The sequence below is a fragment of the Phyllobates terribilis genome, unplaced genomic scaffold (genome assembly GCF_046119375.1).
Source record: "Phyllobates terribilis strain yellow unplaced genomic scaffold, ASM4611937v1 Scaffold_1__5_contigs__length_1240528914, whole genome shotgun sequence".
NCBI lineage: Eukaryota > Metazoa > Chordata > Amphibia > Anura > Dendrobatidae > Phyllobates > Phyllobates terribilis.
In genome coordinates, this window is record NW_027362761.1 from 202,554,881 (window position 1) to 202,573,868 (window position 18,988).

General features: G+C 42.8%; 2 protein-coding genes across 10 annotated transcripts in view; one reads left to right on the top strand and one right to left on the bottom strand.

Annotated features, from left to right (window-relative positions):
• Nucleotides 1-734: 734 nt before the first annotated feature.
• HNRNPK (heterogeneous nuclear ribonucleoprotein K) lies at nucleotides 735-13,910 on the bottom strand. 5 transcript variants are annotated; one of them, XM_073670928.1, is made up of 15 exons: nucleotides 13,754-13,910; nucleotides 11,003-11,087; nucleotides 10,760-10,857; nucleotides 10,586-10,642; nucleotides 9,648-9,691; nucleotides 8,751-8,823; nucleotides 8,563-8,676; nucleotides 8,352-8,480; nucleotides 7,963-8,270; nucleotides 7,808-7,865; nucleotides 7,520-7,535; nucleotides 7,352-7,416; nucleotides 7,066-7,235; nucleotides 6,310-6,388; nucleotides 735-4,939 (listed from the first exon to the last, which is right to left on the bottom strand). In XM_073670928.1, exons 2-14 carry the CDS (start codon nucleotides 11,055-11,057, stop codon nucleotides 6,349-6,351), a joined length of 1,227 nt encoding a protein of 408 aa, XP_073527029.1. In that variant the 5' UTR covers nucleotides 11,058-11,087; nucleotides 13,754-13,910; the 3' UTR covers nucleotides 735-4,939; nucleotides 6,310-6,348. The 5 variants fall into 5 exon arrangements, with proteins under 5 accessions (XP_073527029.1, XP_073527033.1, XP_073527030.1 ...); XM_073670932.1 differs by lacking the exon at nucleotides 735-4,939 and adding an exon at nucleotides 5,400-5,765 and having other exon boundaries at nucleotides 7,808-7,844; nucleotides 8,563-8,670; XM_073670929.1 differs by lacking the exon at nucleotides 735-4,939 and adding an exon at nucleotides 5,400-5,765 and having other exon boundaries at nucleotides 8,563-8,670.
• A 111-nt stretch (nucleotides 13,911-14,021) lies between these two features.
• RMI1 (RecQ mediated genome instability 1) overlaps nucleotides 14,022-18,988 on the top strand; it is a 38,369-nt gene continuing 33,402 nt past the window's right edge. For 2 of the 5 annotated variants that reach the window (XM_073670922.1, XM_073670923.1), the window contains exon 1: nucleotides 14,187-14,311. Coding sequence is in view for 2 of the 5 variants with exons in the window: in XM_073670924.1 (XP_073527025.1) it covers nucleotides 14,127-14,311 (185 nt within the window). In the remaining 3 variants the exon portion in view is untranslated. Of the gene's footprint in view, nucleotides 14,312-18,988 lie in introns of all 5 variants that reach the window. The other 3 variants (XM_073670924.1, XM_073670925.1, XM_073670926.1) reach the window with 3 other exon arrangements.

The window sequence follows — 18,988 nt, forward strand, 5'->3', positions numbered from 1 at the left end:
GTTTTTTTTCGGAGATTCACGTCAGATGACTGACCTAGAATCTTTCAGGACTTCTGAAACCAAGCCTTAATTGACTTTGGGGATCACTGTCCTATTGCAAGGTTCAACAATGTCCAAACTTCCTTAAAGAAGTCATGAAATCTTTTTCTAGGATTCCCAGGTACTTGATTGAATTCATCTCGACTTCCACATGTTGCAGATTTCCAGTGCTAGAGCAAAGCTCTAAAGCATCACCGAACCACTGACAACACTGTCCAGTAAGCAAAACCAAGCCATCATCATGATTCACTGTAGGCAGGGCACTCGTTTCAGAATAGTCTCCATTATACCTCCAGACATACTGCTAATCCATAGGCCTTATAAATTGCAGTAGTTTTATCGCAAACATATGCAGATTATTTAGATGTTTTTGTGCTCATCGGAACCGGTTTTTCTTATACTTTTGGTTTAAGTTTTGCCATGGAGATCTTCAGTGATTAGTATGCTACTTACACTTGTACAATCAAAACCTCAGTGCCTGCTGCCACCAAACCTTGCTGCAGGTCTCTGCAGTTACTTAAGGGTTACTGACCACCTCCTTGGTCAGGCTTCTGGTGGCAGTAAGTGATTGCTTCCTTTTTCTAACATGTCCAGGTAGTGTAACCATAGGAAAATAGTTGGCACTCTTAACATTTGGTGTTTTGTAGTCATAGTATGTAAATAATCATTGAGCACAGAGGACCATAGCTCTCAAATACATTCTAATGAATAGGATAGCTTTATTGACAGGTATGACATTAAAGTTATTCCACATGTCAAGAAAGTGGCAAATGCAAAGGTTTCAGATGATCCAAACCTTGGTAAAGGTCCAGTGTGTATTGTGGAGTAGTGGGCACGACAATGACTGACAGCACAATACAGCGTAGCTAATGTTCCTTTAGCATTCAATGTCTTTTTGTATCCTTTGCCTTGTTTGTGCATGGAAATGATCTAGACTAGTATTTCTCAACACAAGAGTTCAAGGCTCCCCACCTATGACTTGAGAATAACCTATGGATAGAAGCTGTAGCAGTTTCTGATGCCTTGCTAATAATTCCATCACCTGTGCAATAAGAAGGAAATCCTGAAACCATGAGCTATGTGAGGCCTTGAAGATTAAAATGGAGAAACACAGATCTAGACCACCATCTTGACCAAGCCATATTTCTATGCATTCAAACATGAGTCAGTAATCTCCAAGCTGCTTTTGATATTAATGTGTTTTATCTCGAGCACACCTGATGCAACAAAGCCTTTAATAGAGTTGCATGTGGTGTGCTCGAGACATCGCCTGATCTGTAAATGTGTGCTCTTACAATGAATTTTATTCACGGGGGTAGAAGAATTTGGAGACAGCAGTTGACATTAAAAGTTGCTATGAAATTTGGAGAAACCACTTGTTAAAAGCATTGAACTTTTTAATTGGCACTACAAATCCCATTCACATGTGGGTATGGGCTGATGTGCCCGTTCTCATGCTTGATTGGCAACAAGTCATCAAACCTCTACAGATCACAGGTTTATTTTTATGGCTGGATGATCAATGTTGTTGAGGGACCAAACAATATTTCTGAGACCAATTCATGTATTGAAGCATGTTCCTAATGGTTATTACGATTGTGGTTTGCATTAATAGGCAATATCTCAACAATGCAGTGCTACAGCAGTGAAATAAATGTTGCACAAGGAAAACCAAAACATACAATAGATTACCGTACTTTGTCTCCCAAAATATGCACAACCACTACACATTGTATTCTTATAACTAGTTCCTTTGATAATTACATTATAAACCTTATGGTAAAACAAATGTAATACACCCATTTTTTTTAGGCCTTTTTTCCACCTGCATCCAAGGTATTTAGCTAAAGAGGTCCCGTAACTGGGTTGTTTTTACGTTCACTAGACCCACAATTGTCAACTGTGTTACCTTCAATTCTTGTTCAGTGCTTTAAATGTATTTCTTTTTAAGGGGCTGGCTGAAATAATCACTTCTTTTAGTTGTAACAGTCACACTTTGTCAGTGTTCCCAAGTCATTCTTGTTCAGAGAACACTGACCTAGACCCTGACTGTCGCTAAGGCCACAGCCCCACTTATCAATATTTGGTCAGTATTTTTTGTGGGAGTCAAAACCAGATGAGGAACAATCAGAGAAAAGGTATAATAGAAACAAGTCACCAATTCTGCATTTATCACCCACTCCTGGTTTTGGCTCCCACTCCCGAGAAAAAATACTGACCCAATACTGATAGTGGGGCTGTGGCCTAATAGCAAGTATCCTGATAACTAAGCAGTTGGGAAAAAAAAAACTTGAAAAAGGGTCCTTTCCTGTGTCCAGGAAATAATGCTAAAACTACAAAGTGAGCTGGTGCTCCTGGTGATCAACTAAACACTTAATGAACCGGGTACTTCCAAGTCTACAACTCCCCAGCAGAAAGAATGAATTTTTTTTTTGGGTGGGGGTTTATAGCCTGTCGCTTCTCTGGCTAATTGATTAGGAAAGTATCAGCTCTAAGGGCTCGCTCATACTTGTGAATAAATCAGACAAAAAAATAAAAAAAATCAGATTGCACTTGGCCCAATGTTAAATTATGGGGCAGCTCACATCAGCGATTATTTTCTCATGCTGATGCAGCATGCTAAAACAATCAGAGCATGCTGAGAATGGCTGCAAGAACCAGATCGCACTCATACAGCTATGGGCGCGTGTGAAACATCGCATTACATTCAGATGTCCAAGTGCAGTGCAATTCCAGTGAACACCGGCAATAGAAGAGATGGAGAAATTACTGTGTTCTCAGCACCTGTGCTGCGATTCTCTGATGTTAGAGGATCAGAGCACTGACATTCGGCTCATGCTGGAAGCAGAGCAGGAGCCAAGGGTCATTAGCATATCTCATTCCATGCAATACGCTAGTGACTCCGGCCTAACACAGAATTCTCCATAAGTGCCCATATCCACAATGGTCAAATGAATGGTGAGACAACAGCTAACAGCTCGGTCAAATCCCCCAAATGGGTTCACTTGAATAATCATGTCTTTTTAATCGGGTGAGGGTAAAAAGCTGCTGCAAGCGGCTTATCGCTCCTGAAACCAAACAATTGGGCATCTAAAAACTATGTAAAACTGCCCCATCATGTCAGAAGATAAATAGGAAGCTTCCATACACATTTCATGGCCACTTAATGTGTATGGGCACTATTCATGTATTCAAAAATTAATCCTGCAAGGAAGCCTTTGGAGGCAGCCATTGTTCTGTAGGATGTGCTGCGCACTTTCCAAATGTGCTTTAAAAAGGGGGCGGTCAAAAACAAACTATTTACCAGGGATGGTGCAAGTCACTGCTTGACAGTCCAGCAGCCGGGTCATTAATCTATGGCCATCGGACACAGGCCCTGTGAACTGCCTTGCACCGAACAGCATCCAGAGCTCCTCTTTTGATTAGCCAGCCTAATGGCATCATCTTTGCGCTGTTACACGTGACATCATGCCAAGCAGGCTAAACAAAAAGATCCCAGGAATTCATGACGAGGCCACTACACCATCTCTACTTCTTACCCAATTGCAAGCAACATATTTAAATGGAACCCTAGGTTGAACTTGATGGACCTAGATTTTTTTTTCCAACATATGTAACCTTTCAAGATGAAAATTCAGTCGAATCTGCAGGCACCATGTTCTAGAGCAGCAGGAGCTGAACAGATTGATATATAATTTTATGAGTACCGTGTAATCTGGGTCTTCAGCATTCAGTAGGCGGTCTGATCAGTGACTGACAGCCAGCTCTGTATGCACACCTCTACAAAGAAAGCAGTCAGTCACTGATCAGCACAGTGGGTGGTCTGTTCTATTATACTGAATCTTCTCACAAAACCAAGTCAATGTACTCTGCTCCCCCTCCGTATAACATGCTGCCTGCAGATTGGACTGCATTTTCTTAGTAAAAGGTTCTCTTTAAAAGGAAATGGTTAATTGAAGAATAAAACCTATGAGGAGAGAGGGGGATTCTGCAAATGACAAAAGTATCTACTTTATTAAACATGAATGTGAAAATATGCAGGCAATGCCTTACAGTTTCTGAAGTGAGTTTTTATTTAGCCATTTGCTAAATCATTTTTTTTTTCCAGTTGCAATTAAAGAGATTGGTACAAATGCAAAATCTTTTATTTGCATACCAAATAAATGGGAACCTAGCAAGTTATGAAATAAGCACCCAGGTCTAACTTCTCGGAAGTAAAGCCTACACAAGACAATGGCCATTTCAAATGGGATATTTAGTTAAGTTTCACTACATCTAAAGAATGAAAAAAAAAAAAACTTTAAACTTTAATTATTGATAAAAACTGAGCGCACAGCTGGTCATCTCAATACACGAACACAAGTGACTAACTTCAATTACAACATACCAATGTAAAAGTGATAAAAACAGCAATGTGTACAATCGGCACATTGTTACAGTGAACACATTCCCCCAACTCTAAACAGACAATGCAGATAAAAGAAAACAGGCTTGAAATTAGGACATTTAGAATGTAAAAGAAAAAAAACAACTGAAAAACCCAGACGCATCAGTTTTTCAAATATTAACAATTAACCCAATAGGATTTGTACAGACATGCTTAAGGGGAGTTTTATTCTCCATGTAATAACTGAATCTAGAAAAGGGGGGGGAGGGGGGAATCTTTAACATAAAGCAGATCTATTTATTCATCTTTACTAATCCTGTACAATTCTCTTGGAGGTGGGGTATTCTCCGGTGTGTGCTGCTGGTTACTAATAAATGCATCCGGTGATCCAGATCTTGGTTTGTAATCCAAAAGCAACGAAAGAACGGGGGGGGAGGGGAAGAAAGCATTCCAGGTTTTTTTTTTTCCTCACTGGAGCTGTCCTAAACAAAATATTTTGGAATCCACTTATGCCTGAAAAAGAAATTCATATTTTGTTCCTCATATATAAAACAGTTAAAACATAGCAGCTGGCTGAACCCAAGCGGGACATGAAAGAACTTAAGACAAACTCTACTGTGCAGTTACCGATAAACCCTTCGAAGTGTAACATTATCACACTGCTGTTCTCATGCAGATTGCCAGAAAAAACACTACTGCTAACTCTGAAGAATAAAGCAAAAACTCCTAATTCAAGTTTAATAAGCTAAACTATTAACTAAAACTAGCCGTCTTCTACTAATCCTTCAGTGATCACTTGCATCATGCACACTATCCAGAGATGAAAGCTGTACCAGGGGCAGTGGCAAAAAAAGCGCTACTTGCACTTGAAAAAAGCTGAGCTTGTTTTTCACAAGTCCAAATGGGGAGATAAAAATTATAGGCTTTTAGGATTGTAAACTATAGACATAATAGTCAAGGAAGTGAGGTTGTGTAAGGGAAGAATTTTTTTTTTTTTTTTTATCAAATCCAGAGTATAACAAGAGATAAAGATATTAAATTTGAAAATGTACTAAAAGATCAGGGTGGAAAAAGTAAATAAATTGCTATTAATGAATACCTAAAGTCTGCTTTAGGACCACGCAATTGTCCAATTAAATACTAACCGAAATACCCATTTAGATTTGAAAACATTCGATAAAACACAACATGGAACCTAGTTTCCTTAAAAGTTTTTTTTTTTATTGTGAGAATAGAAATAAAATTGTAAAACAAGATCCAAGTGCAAAGGAGAACTAAGTTTCATCACTGCTCACTGTACACTTTCCTCTTCATCATTAATGTGGTCTGTTAAGGAGTCCTGGAAAAGAGAAACCAAAAATGGCGTTTGTGCTTTATTCAACTTAAAAAACACTAAACTTTATTAATAATAATAAAAAAAAAAGTGGTGAAGGTCCCAATTAAAGGAAATCAGTATAAAGTCTATAAATGGTGAATAATTATAATCAAACTCACTACATTAATAAAGTATATGTACAAACAGCAATTTCCACTGCTCATGGTGGATTGTGATAACCATTTGCCCTTCCTTAACACATAAGCATGTAAACCACCCACAAGTTTAATAAATGATAAAAGTACATCACTCCCCAAACTGCACTGCTATATAGCACACCTCTCATGGTAAAGAGCTAGAGCAATAAAGATCAACCACCAGTTACTTTCTACACCTTACAATGTATTACACCTATGAAGCAGAGGAAGGTTTTTATTATTTTGTTTTTCTTTTAATCAGAAGCAAAGATATAAAGAAAAAAAAAAGATGCAGGATTCCTTCATTCTTCACTAGTCTTAGAAAAACTTGCCAGAATACTGCTTCACACTATAAAAAAAGAGAACCTTACATTAGAACCCTTGAGCATGTGCCTCTCAATGTTTAGAAGTCAAAACCCATAAGCATAATCTTCAGAATACTGCTTCACACTATAAAAAAAAGAAAATCTCGCATTAGAACCTGGAAGCGCATAAACCTTACAGAAATAAAAAGTTATCAACCCAAAAGAAAAAAAAAAAAAAAAGGCTAGCACACAAGTTAATAAAAAGGCATGATTAATATGCAGGTTAGTAATAATTAGGAAACAAAAATCAAGACATGCTACAGCATTAAGCCGATTAAAGTAAAAATTAAAAGTAGTGGTTAGTAAATAGAAAAAGGTGTGAAACGCTGCATTATAGGAACCAATCAAAACGACTGTAACTTGTCCTGTAGAGGCATGGTCTGTGCCATATGGCAGACCGTGATTTGTTGTCAATGCTGTTATCTAAAAACAACAAAATCACTAGTCTTCCACACAGAACTAAACCAACATCCACTGATTTCTTCTAATATATCTACAGGCACATTAATACAAATGTTCTTTTTTTACAAATCGTTTGCAGTCGTTTCACGACAGAGTTGAGCTGTTAATTTCATGAGGAAGAATTAGTTTTTAAAGCACCTCAATATTTAGTAATATTAAAAAAGGACAGAGCTAAAATAAAAGCCAGAAAATCTGAAAAAGGGGAAAAAAGGAGTTAAAAGTAGTACACCGCTTACAGACACCTTTTGTAAGAGTTTAGTCTTAGACCCATGCATGATAAAGTACCAACCAACAACTTGCCTGTTCTGAAGCAAATATTGTGCATTCTGTATCTGGTCTTGGGTGCCTATAATTGTAATGATTCGATCATCTGACCCTTCCAAAGGTTCGTCAATTTTGATAGACGCACCCGATTCATGGCGAATTTGTTTGATCCTTTGACCTCCCTTTCCAATGATAGAGCCTGCCAACTATAAAAAAAACCAAACAAACATATGAATACCAAGTACTTATAAGGTAAAACAGATGTGACAGTCAAGTGTGGTAAGATTATAAAGATTTACAATATTAAATAGTGCGTACTTACATCTTTTGGAATAGTGACTTGAGTAGTTATGACAGGACCCCCTATATCTCCATAAGAACCCCGGCCTAGAAACAAAAAATACAATTGTTAACGATGTTACCCACACAAACGTAAGCAACATAAAAGGATTGTGCTTGAGGGGAGGATGGAAATATAAAACACACTTACCATATCCAGAGCCACCCTGGGAAAGAAGAACAGAAACAATGTCATTTAAGAAAGCAAACCAGTAAATAAGCTCTTACAACACGCAAGACTATACTACAGAACAGTAATTAAAATGTGTTTGTTTACATGTAAATAAGTAAAAAAGAGATTTATAAGATTTTTCTATCTACAAAATCTAGAAAGGGGGGAAAAAATGTAAAACATTTTTAAGGCAAAAAGGCTAGATTAAATTAAGATAGAACCTCCTGATCCCCAAAACTTGCAAGAGAAACTATACCATACACCTACCATCCCATCATAATGATCAGGTCTCCCTCGCCGGTCACTAGAATTAAAATCAAAAGTTCTAAGTATAAACAAAACAGAAGTCAGTAAGGCAGCCGGGGAAATCACAATAGAAAAACAGCAGTACAGAATCAGTCCCAACAATACACAGTTCTTACCCTCCTCTTGGTGGTGGGGGTGGTGGAAGTGGAAGATTACGAGCTCTACTGCCACCTCTACCTCCACGACCCGGAGGAGGTGGGAGAGGCCCCCTCCTTGGGCTCATATCATCATAATCTCTTCTTGACTGAGGCATTGGACGGCCACCCACTCCTGGAGGCATCCGATCAAAACCACCTCTAGCATGCATGGGGAAACCCATAGGACGCCCTCGTCTGTCATCAAACATCATTGTGAAGCCACCATAATCATAAGTTTCATCATAGAAGTTGGGATCATAGGGTTGTGCTCTTCCTTTGATTGGAGACTGAAAGTATGATAAATTGAGATTAAAAAGAAATCAGAAGTTATTTAAAACAAAAACATCCCAAAGACATGTTATGCTTACCTCAGATATGAGGTCGAGGATGACTTTGATGCACTCAACCACTCTATCTGGTTTTCCTCCAATAAGCACAACACGATCTGTAGAATGGGGGCAACACTCCTGGAATAGCTTAATTGTAGTCTGTGTGTTCTGGAAAAGTCAACTCTGAGTCAGTTTAGTAAAAAAAGACAAAAATACACGTACACACCCACCACAAAAAGCCACTATATACCTCTCGAAGTTCCTTGATCTTTGCACCTTTGACACCAATAATGCCTCCTGCCAGCGACTGATGGATAAGGAGCCTCAACTCACAGTCAAAGTCATTTCCCTTATAGTGCTGGTACTTCAAATAAAGTAACAATTTCACTAAAATTTCTATGAAAAAAGTTAATGATAGAACAAAAAGGCCAAACATACCTCTTCTAACGTAGGAATGATTTTCTTCAGGATTTCACCGATTGTTTCAATGTCTGCACTGATACTTAAAATACTGCATGACAGACACGACATAGGAAAAAAAGAAAGTGTTAGTAAATCTTTCACATCTATAGTGAGATAAGGATACTAATATGTACATATAACTGCTATTTAAAGATGTACACATGCATATGTGCTTTTATTTCCTTTTTATTTTAAAATTTCCTTCAGTTGAATGTGACTGGGCAGTAAACGTTTAGATGCTGGTGAGGGAAAGGGATTCTGGAAGGATTTAGAGAAAGCGGGCATAAAAGAGGCACAGAACTGGAAACAAGTGAACGATCACATCCCCCGTCACCACTAATTCAGGACACCCTCACTATCTGAATGAAACTGGTATACTACAGGGAGAGTTGGAAAATGCAATTGGTGGATACTGTATAGATGAAACACCTTCAGAAACTGGAAATATCAATGAGCTTTGAAGAGAAGAAAATTAAAATGACAATAAGCAACAGAAATGTGAAGTGAAAGTGATTAAGAGTTAGCGCCTAATTAGGAAAGGAATAGTAGACAATGAAACAAGCAATGCTGCAGGAATCAGGCGGGCCACAAAGACAGAAACCACTTAGAAAATAACTGTACAGTGTGGAAATATGCAACTCTTGAAGCGATGTTTGCTCCCTTGTATATGGAAATTAGTGGCTCCAAAGAATAACTTATGTAAAGAAGAAGATCAGTGAAAAAAAGATGAAAGGAAATACAAATAAAAAATAATCAATGGGAAAACAAGACAGAAAATAACACTATGGAGGGGAAACTAATCATATTAAAAGGCAGGTTATAACACATTTCTCTTTCTAATCAGGCAGTGAGGCATAAACTGTTGGGACATACCGCTCGGGGCCACTGCTGTCTGGGACTGAAACACTGGCATTGTACTGCATTGGTCATTGGCGTTCGTGGATGTTGGCATTGGGCATGGGCATTCAATCGGAAGATGTCAGGAATAATGCCCGTTGGGCAACGAGCACATTTTTGGGCATAGCCAACCAGGGTTTTCACATGGGCGTTCAGGGGTAGATGGGCCATCATGATGGGCAACGCAGGGGTAAGACGATCCAGTACATGGGCAACGGAGATATGTGGCCAAAAAAAACAAGGAGAGGGAAAAGGGGGGGAAAAGCAATACATTTTAATTTAATACAAACTAGACTCAATTTTCAATTAAAATAATGGTATTAAGGCATATTGAAATAACACTTAGGAACATATAAATGCTGACTGCAGTTCAACTCTACAGTAGGTAATCTGACATTAAACAACGGTAGCAGGCTGGCTCGTGGGTATAGACACATTCCCTCATAACATGAAGGACTTGAGCAGACTGAAAACAGCTCACGGATCAAGGCAAAAATGAACTAAGGCAACTAAGGGAAAATATACAAGTGAAAGCACTCCACTTTTACTTGGAAGGCAAGGCAAATTGCGATAAACCACTAAGGAAAAAAATACATGCTAAAGATTGTGAAAGGCAGATGGTGCCAGGTCAACTTGATGAAGGCACCAGTAGTATTATGCAAATGTCTAATCACGAGTCAACCCACGTAGGCATTGTACAAGCCATTAAAAGTTGTGTGTTATTAATCTACAGAAATTATCCCATTAAGCTATACTAATCATACTGAAAGCTAGACGTTCTATGGCTAAAGTGTCTAAAATCTAGTGTTTCTATAATACCCCTCCACAAGTCTAAAGTGGACTGTCTGGATGTTGTAGATGCCCTAATATTACAAAGCGGAAGCTGGAGCGGGGATTCGCTTAGAAACACTCACGTCTGTCCGAAGTGCCTTTATATTTTTTCCTCCTTTCCCAATAACTGCGCCAGCATTCTGAAGAGAGAAATACAAGACATTAGTGGCTACTATAGAAGCCAGCACCCAAGTCTTACAGCGGGATGTACATCCGCATAAGAGATCATCCGGCCGTCTGCTGGGTAGTGAACCTACTTTACTCTGGAGCAGAATACGCAATTCAACCATCATATCTGTGTTTCGGGATCTCTTGAAAGCCTGTTCTTCCTCCATGTCTTCAGCTGGACGTTTTCCTACATAAATGCAATAAATTTGATTAGAATCAGCAGGCAAATTACATTTTTATCTAGTACATGTAGGTAACATACAAAGGTTAACAGTCAAGCAGGTACCAATGCAAAAATACAAAGGGGCACACAGTGCAAGTCAGCCTCTCACCGTTGGTCTCTGTGTTAGTGAATTCAACCTCTTCCTGCTCTGTCTCCATCTTCATTCAATAGACTAATAAGGTGGTGGCAGCTATCTGTGTAGAGACAACAGTCAAAAGAGAAGATCATCATTGAGGTCCTGGTGACACACATACTGCTGTTGATCAAGGCGAGGAAAGCCAACAACAGAACCTAAGCAGGCCATCCAGGCTATAAGACACAAATGGGAGGAGGAGGGGCAAAGTGATGACTCCTCTCCAGCACACTGACCTATGAGAGCCTGCCTGAAGAAAACCACTCATTTGCAACTCTGACTGCTGCAGCCAATCAGTGCCACACACCAATAATTACAAGGGCACAGTGAGCCTAGAGGAAGCTGCCTATACAAGAGCTGCTAACATGGTGGGAAACCTAGAAGAAGCAGCTTATATAACAATTGCTGCTAACATGGTGGGGAACTTAGAAGTTGCTTATAAAAGAGGTGCTAACATGATCTGAAATTAGAGAGATCAAGCGATTGTTTGCCCATACACCTTAGAAAACTATTCCTTCAGCTCCCAAGAACACATGCAGGCTCGGTTCAGCCCAATGTGCATGTGTTCAATAGGAAAGGGGTTGCTGCAAGACACCATCTCTCCTGGGAACCAAAGGATCAATATGGCAGCATGGTAGTTCGCTATCAGCGCTGGGGTCCTGAGTTCAAATCCCACCAAGAATAACATTTTCAAGGAGTTTGTATGTTCTCCCAGTGATTGCATGAGTTTCCTCCCACACTGGGAATTTAGGTTGTGAGCCTCGATGTGGACACTGATGATAATGTCTGTTAAGAGTTTTAAACTAATGCCTCTATAAAGCAAAAGGATTGTTAAAATTAGTGTTGAGCGAGTATGTTCTGTCCGAGTATGCTCGGGCCGAGTATTTATAGCTGCTCGGTGATATGGTTGAATTGCTCCAAGGTGCATGATTTGCGACTGACAGTTTTATTACATGTGAGGAATGTGTAAGAAATAGACATTCCTCACATGTAATAAAGCTGTCAAACAGTTGCAAATCATGCACACGGGAGCGATTCAACCATATCACCGAGCAGCTGTAAATACTCGGAGCTCGGCCCGAGCATACTCGGACAGAACATACTCGCTCAACACTAGTTAAAATCCATCCAAAAACCTTAAACGCTTCCCCGGATGGGTTAGTCAGGACACCACCATACACATTAGTTGGTCAGGCAGCCTCACTAACACGACCAGCACAGCATGGAGGCTCAGTGGTTAGTACTGTAGCTTTGCAGCACTGGGGTCCTGGGTTCTCCTGTGTTTGTGTGGGATTAGTCTGGTTTCCTCTCACACTCCAAAGCCATGCTAATAGGGGATTGTGAGTCCTGATGGGACAGTGCCAATAATGTCTGTAAAGTGCTGTGGCATTAATACCGCTATAAGTGAGTAAAATAAATATCTATAGCCCCTTTTAGCTTTTACACCTGGCGCATTTGAAAGAATGACCTGTAACTTGCTTACATATTTCAGAGCGCATGGTGAATAGTCATAGTATGCCTAAGGACTGCATGTTAAAGGGTTTGTCACTAAAAAGCAACTGCTTATTGCCTGAACACCAGGACCACAAGAATAGGGCTCTGGAACCTAGAGATTCAGTGCCAAATTCATGGGACTTCTGGAAATACACAAGTACAGTAATCTGCTTTCTCCAGCCAATCCCATAGAGAATGAATGGAGCAGAGGTTGAGCATGTGCAATGTGGCTCTATACAAGACTTGTGTAGAGCATGGCTCCATGTAACAATGCCCCCCACCCAGTTATCAGCACATTATCCTCCATCCAACAACCAGGCGGCCATACAAAGCAGATCCGGGTCTGCTGATCACCACCTGCTGATGTATGGCGGAGGCCCGAGTCTCCTCCAATGAGGAGCACACGTAGGATTTTAACATCCCTGGTGCTTTGTTATTGGGGCTATAAGGCATCGGAGCTTACAGACACTAAGGTGGCATCTGGTCTCATGGACTAGCAAGAGTTGGGGGCTTTCCCCTTCCACCTTGGATGATCAGAGCCCTGATCAGGACATAGGAGTAAGAAGGGCTCATTGGGGAGGTCATGTGATCTCCGCGGGCTGATAACAGGGAGTAACAGCGCGTACACGGGCCCCCGCGGACACAAAGGCGAGGTCTCCATGGCTGCCCCCCCTCCCTCCCCTCCACACGCGCGGTGTCAGGCCGGCCGGGCACAATGCACGCCGCTCCGCTCCCTCCTTTGTCTCCAGGACACCGGGCGCCCCGCCCCTCGGCCGCGAGCTTCCGCCACCAGCCATTTTGTGAGTGAGAGAAGACGGGTAGACAGCATGGCGGCTGCGAGCACACAAAGCCCGCCTAGAACTGCCGGGCACTGCCCCCCCCCCCCCCGGTATAGTCCGTCCCCGTACCATAAACCGGCAGCACCGGAGCGGAGTATACACAGGCGGCACGGGGGGATGGGCTGGATACGCCTCGTAACGGCGGCACTGCACCCCCTGACGTCACCGCAGGCCCCGAGCACCCAACAGAAAACGCCCCGCCACGAAGCCTGTATAAGGGATAACGAGCAGGACCACTGCTGAATACCCGCCGCCCTACTCAGCGTACCGGCCACTACACCCGCATGAGCGTGACGCAGTCACTAATAAACCTCCCCCAGGCCCTTACTACGCCGTGTAAGACCACCATAGCGAGCCCTGCGGCCACACTGCGCCCCTGCCGTGCCCGCATTACCTCGCTCCTCCGCCGCTCCCGAGCTCCCTCCACTAGCGCGGCCGAAGCACAAGACGAAACCACACGGGGTGCAACCTACAGGACTGCTAAGTGTGCGGCTCTGCTCTCTCACTGCTATTGGACGCTCCCTAAGCGAACACACTGGATTGGCTGAGGAAGAAGCCAATCAATGGTAACCCCGCCCACCTCTTCCAACAGGGCACTGCATGATCCAAGCTTGGTTGGATTGAAATCCTGGCAAGACGAAGAAAATGAGAGCAGCGCCTAGTAATGTGGCGCACGTATACCACACACGGCGGGACGGGCAGTACTGGGCGACACGGCGGCCGAGGAGGGGCAATAACGGCCAGCACCGAGCGGCCCACTGTGTAATATGTGTGTGCACAATGTCAGCGCAGGAACAATACACAGCTCCTCTCCATATGGTCTAAAGCGCAGTCCAACGGGCCGGTTACCAAGACAATGGGTGGGGGAGGGGAGCAATCTCGCGATATTCCGCCGGTTCGTGCGCAGCCTGCGGCCCTGTGATGGTGTACTGGCGCCTCGTGTGAGCCGCGGGTGAGTGCTGTGCGGTCCCTGTGGATCTGGATGGGGGCGGGCGTCCTGCCGAGCATTGGCCTCATCCGCCGTCCTGATCTGTAGTGCAGCACCGTCCGCCATTACTGCCTATGTGAAGATAGGAGGGTTCAGCACACTGATCGTGAGCGATTATCGGCCATTTACCTGACCTCTCAGAGACCAGCAGATCGCCTCACTGGCGGACCTGACCAACTGATACAAGCCGGGATAAGGGTGGACTGCGGTGTCTGGGGCCCACCCTGCGGTGTCTGGGGCCCACCCTGCGGCTTGTTAGCCGTTATCCCTGTTATAATGGAGCGTCCACTGTAATCACAGGCGGCTCCTGCACATTTACTGTGCGCCTCCATAACTGGGATGTACAATTCCGGTAGGTTGCATTAGAGGGGCTCTGGTGAAAACAAGTCCTCACCTATCCACAGGTTAGGTAGGGCAGGGTTCCCCAACTCCAGTCCTCAAGGCCCACCAACAGGTCATGTTTTCAGGATTTCCTTACTATTAGGCTGCGTGCCCACGTAGCGTTTTACAAGCGTATATGCTGTGAATTTCCGCAGCATAAATGCTTGTGAAACGCTTGTTAATCCGCCCCCCATCGTCCCCAATGAGAATCCGCAATTTCTATGCCCATGCTGCGGATTTTTCCGCAGCGTTTTTGATGCACTCAAAAATCCGCAGCATGTCCATTAATTTTGCGTTTACGCATGCGGAATTGCCTTGTCAATGCAATAAAAAACGCAAGGCAATTCCGCATGTCCCAAACGCATCATAAACGCGTGAAAAACGCTTGCAAAATTCCGCAATCGTTTTTCCGGGAGAGGACATGCGGAAATGAAGCAGAAATTTTCTGCTTCATTTCTGCAACGTGGGCATATAGCCTTACACCGGTGATGGAATTATCCCCTGAGCAATCCTAAGGAAATCCTGAGAACATGATCTGTTGGGGAACCCTGAGGTAGGTGATAACTTATTGATCGTTTGGGTCTGACCATTGGAAACCGCATGTTCGGAAGAATTGGGACGTTTTATCCCTGACAAGGACACCTTTATCCCCATTTTAACCCCTTTACAGCCTGTGACGTATTAGTACACAGGCTGTAATCCCCCAGTTCAGTGAGGGCTCCAGCGCTGAGCCCGCACTGAACCGGGCACATGTCAGCTGATTATTACAGCTGACATGTGCCCGCAACAGCCGCGGGTGGAATCGCGATTCACTCGTGGCTGTTAACATGTTAAATGCCGCTGTCGATCTCTGACAGCGGCATTTAACAGCACCGCACCGGAAGCGCATCACTTACCCTGCCCATCGGTGACCCTGTCACGTGATCGCGGGTCACCGATGGGTGGTCATGACAACCCTGGGTCTGCAGCAGGCTCCAGTGGTTGTCATGTAATGATTGCTATGAGCACCACCTAGTGGTCGGCGCTCATAGCACAGGACCATTTCTGCTGCATGGAGGTGATCTGCTGATCATCTGTATGTAGCAGAGGTGATCGGACAGTTGCTGCTTCTAGTCTCCTATGGAGACTATAGAAGCAAGCAAAAAGTGAAAAATAAATGTTTTTTAAAAATATAAAAGTTTAAATCACCCCCTTTCGCCCCATTCAAAATAAAATAATAAAAAACACCTACATACACATATTTGGTATCGCCGCGTTCAGAATCGCCCGATCAATATAAAAAAAGAATCCGATCGGTAAACGGCGTAACGAGAAAAAAAATTCTAAATGACAGAATTACGTTTTTTGGTCGCCGCAACATTGCAATAAAATTCAATAACGGGCGATCAAAACATCGGATCTACCCCAAAGTGTTATAAATAAAAACTTCAGCTCGGTGCGCAAAAAATAAGCCCTCACCCGGCTCCAGAGCCCGAAAAATGGAGACGCTACAGGTCTTAGAAAATGGCACTATTTTTTTTTCTTTTTTTTTTTTACCAAACTTTGAAATATTTTTTCACCACTTAAATAAAAAAGATCCTATACATGTTTTGTGTCTACGAACTCGTAATGACCTGGAGAATAATAATGGCAGGTCAGTTTTACCATTCAGTGAACGTGGTAAAAAAAACATCTGTGGTATTGCACTTTTTTGCAATTTCACCGCACTTGGAATTTTTTTCCCGTTTTCCCGTACACGATATGGTAAAACTAGTAATGGTGTTGAAAAGTGCCGCAAAAAATAAGCCCTCACATGGCCATATTGACCCAAAAATAAAAACGCTATGGCTCTGGGAACAAGGGGAGCAAAAAACGAAAATGCAAAAACGGAAAATACCAGGGTTGCAAAAGTGTTAAAATGGAGGTGTAGGTGGGATGTCTGACCGCAGCTCCATTCAACCTCTTGGGGGCTTCCAGAAAAAACTAGAGCAGAGCTTGCAGCCACTGAGGGAGTGAATGGGTCAGTAGTCGAGTCGTACATGCCGCTCCAGTCTAGTGGGGATAAAAGCTCCACGTACTGCCCATCAGCCGGGTCAGAGCAGTTGGACCCCAACCAATCAATAACTCAAAACTTATAATAATAATTTTTATATATATTGCACCAACATATTCTGCAGCACTTTACGATTAAGCGGGGACATGTACAGACAATAAATTCAATGCAAGGTAAGACAGCCTAAACAGTTACATTAGGAGTGAGGGTCCTGTTCGCAAGCTTACAATCTACAAGGGAATAGGGGGGGGGGCACAATAGGTGAATTGTGCTTATCCTAAGGCCACGTTCACATTATTAGTAGTTGGTTTGTATTTTACATCAGCATTTGTAAGCCAAAACCAGGAGTGGAACAATCAGAGGAAAAGTATAATAGAAACACGTCACCACTTCTGTATTTATCACCCACTCCTGGTTTTGGCTTACAAATACTGAGGTAAAAAACTGACCAAATACTGATCGTGTGAACGTAGCCTTAGGATAGGCAATTACTTGTTTTCACCGGAGAACCTCTCTAAGTGCATATTTGCTACTTGGTAACACACAGGACAGGGAGGGGTTAAACATCCAAGTAATTAATCTCTATTGGAAATAAAGAATCTTCCCTGTATTGATATCAGAGCGAACAAGTGACCTTTATACACAACACAATCCACTATATCAACACCAATAATACCACATACAAGGGACAAATACTGCCACACCATGACTAGACCACATATTACCAGATACAAGGGACAAATACCGCCACACCATGACCAGATCACATATTACCACCACATAGTGACCGAATAATACCACATACAATGGATGAATACTGCCACACCATGACCAGACCTCATATTTCCACATACAAAGGACAAAAACCGTCACATTATGACCAGACCACATGTTACCACCACATAGAAGGAACAAACACTGTCACACCATGACCAGACCTCATATTACCACATACAAGGGACAAAAACCGCCACATTATGACCAGACCACATGTTACCACCACATAGTGACTGAATAATACCACATACAAGGGACAAATACTGACACATCGTGGCCAGACCTCATAATACCACCAAATAGTGACCAAATAATACCACATGCAAGGAACAAATATCGTCACACCATGACCAGGCCACATATTACCACCACATAGTGACCAAATAATACTACAATATATGATCATGAATAAAAACCACAATACTAATAATACGAATATTACCACTGACATTATACACAGGAACTCTGTATATAGTGTCAGGGTGCTTTCACATTGCGTTCTGTGTCCCCGTCGGGGCATACATCCTAAAATTCCCCGCAAAACGGGGTCCGGACGTATGCTGTGACGGGGGCCATAGACCGCAACGGTGATGGCAGAGTGAACGTGTGCTCTGCCGTGCACTTTTTCGGGAGTGTATGCCCACAGGAGGCGGACACTCAAACATAGCGTCCCCTGTGATCCCCTGTTGTAATGTCTGTATTCTCTTTTGCGTCCCCCCCCCTGCCCAGTTGATGTGGTATTTTCTGTACACGGTCAGACGCAATTTTTAAAATTAACTTTTGTTCTTGGGAAAACCCGTTTAACATCACTGCTATGCACTGCGCACTGACGTTCGCACCCGGCGCGTATCAGTGACGCGCGTGGCATTTGATTGGCCAGCGGCTTTTAAACGTCACGGCTATGCGCCACATGATGACATCTGCTCGCAGTGCATAGCAGTGACATTCCGGGTGGCCATCTTAACATTAGTAGTATGCGCCGCGTGCTTCAGTGCACAACCTCTGATAGGCCCTTGGTCGTTCTAATGACCACAGTTAACGGATGGCCCCCACTAAATCCGGCACTGGCCCACTGGAGGATCATCCGGTGTCCGGGCGGGCCAGTCTGACACTGTCTTTACCTGTCACTTGTATGTAAGACATGAGAACAGTGAAGCTCCTTCCTTCCAAACACATGGACACTCAGTTCATCCAGTCGTGCGTGCATGGTCTGAGAGGGGAAATAGCTGTCCACTCCTCTGTCCTCTCCAGATTAGGGGTGGACAATTACACTGCTCAAAAAAATAAGGGGAACACTCAAATAACACATCCTAGATCTGAATGAATGAAATATTCTCATTGAATACTTTGTTCTGTACAAAGTTGAATGTGCTGACAACAAAATCACACAAAAATCATCAATGGAAATCACATTTATTAACCAATGGAGGCCTGGATTTTGAGTCACCCCC

Excerpts from the sequence above, each read along its gene's own strand:
- HNRNPK (XM_073670928.1), bottom strand. The coding sequence starts at position 11,057 with ATGAAGATGGAGACAGAGCAGGAAGAGGTTGAATTCACTAACACAGAG. Across the intron at positions 7,866-7,962 it reads CCCCCACCACCAAGAGGAGG|AACTTTTGATTTTAATTCTA; the intron begins GTAAGAACTGTG and ends GTTTATACTTAG. Across the intron at positions 6,389-7,065 it reads CAATATTTGCTTCAGAACAG|TGTGAAGCAGTATTCTGAAG; the intron begins GCAAGTTGTTGG and ends TTTTTTTTATAG.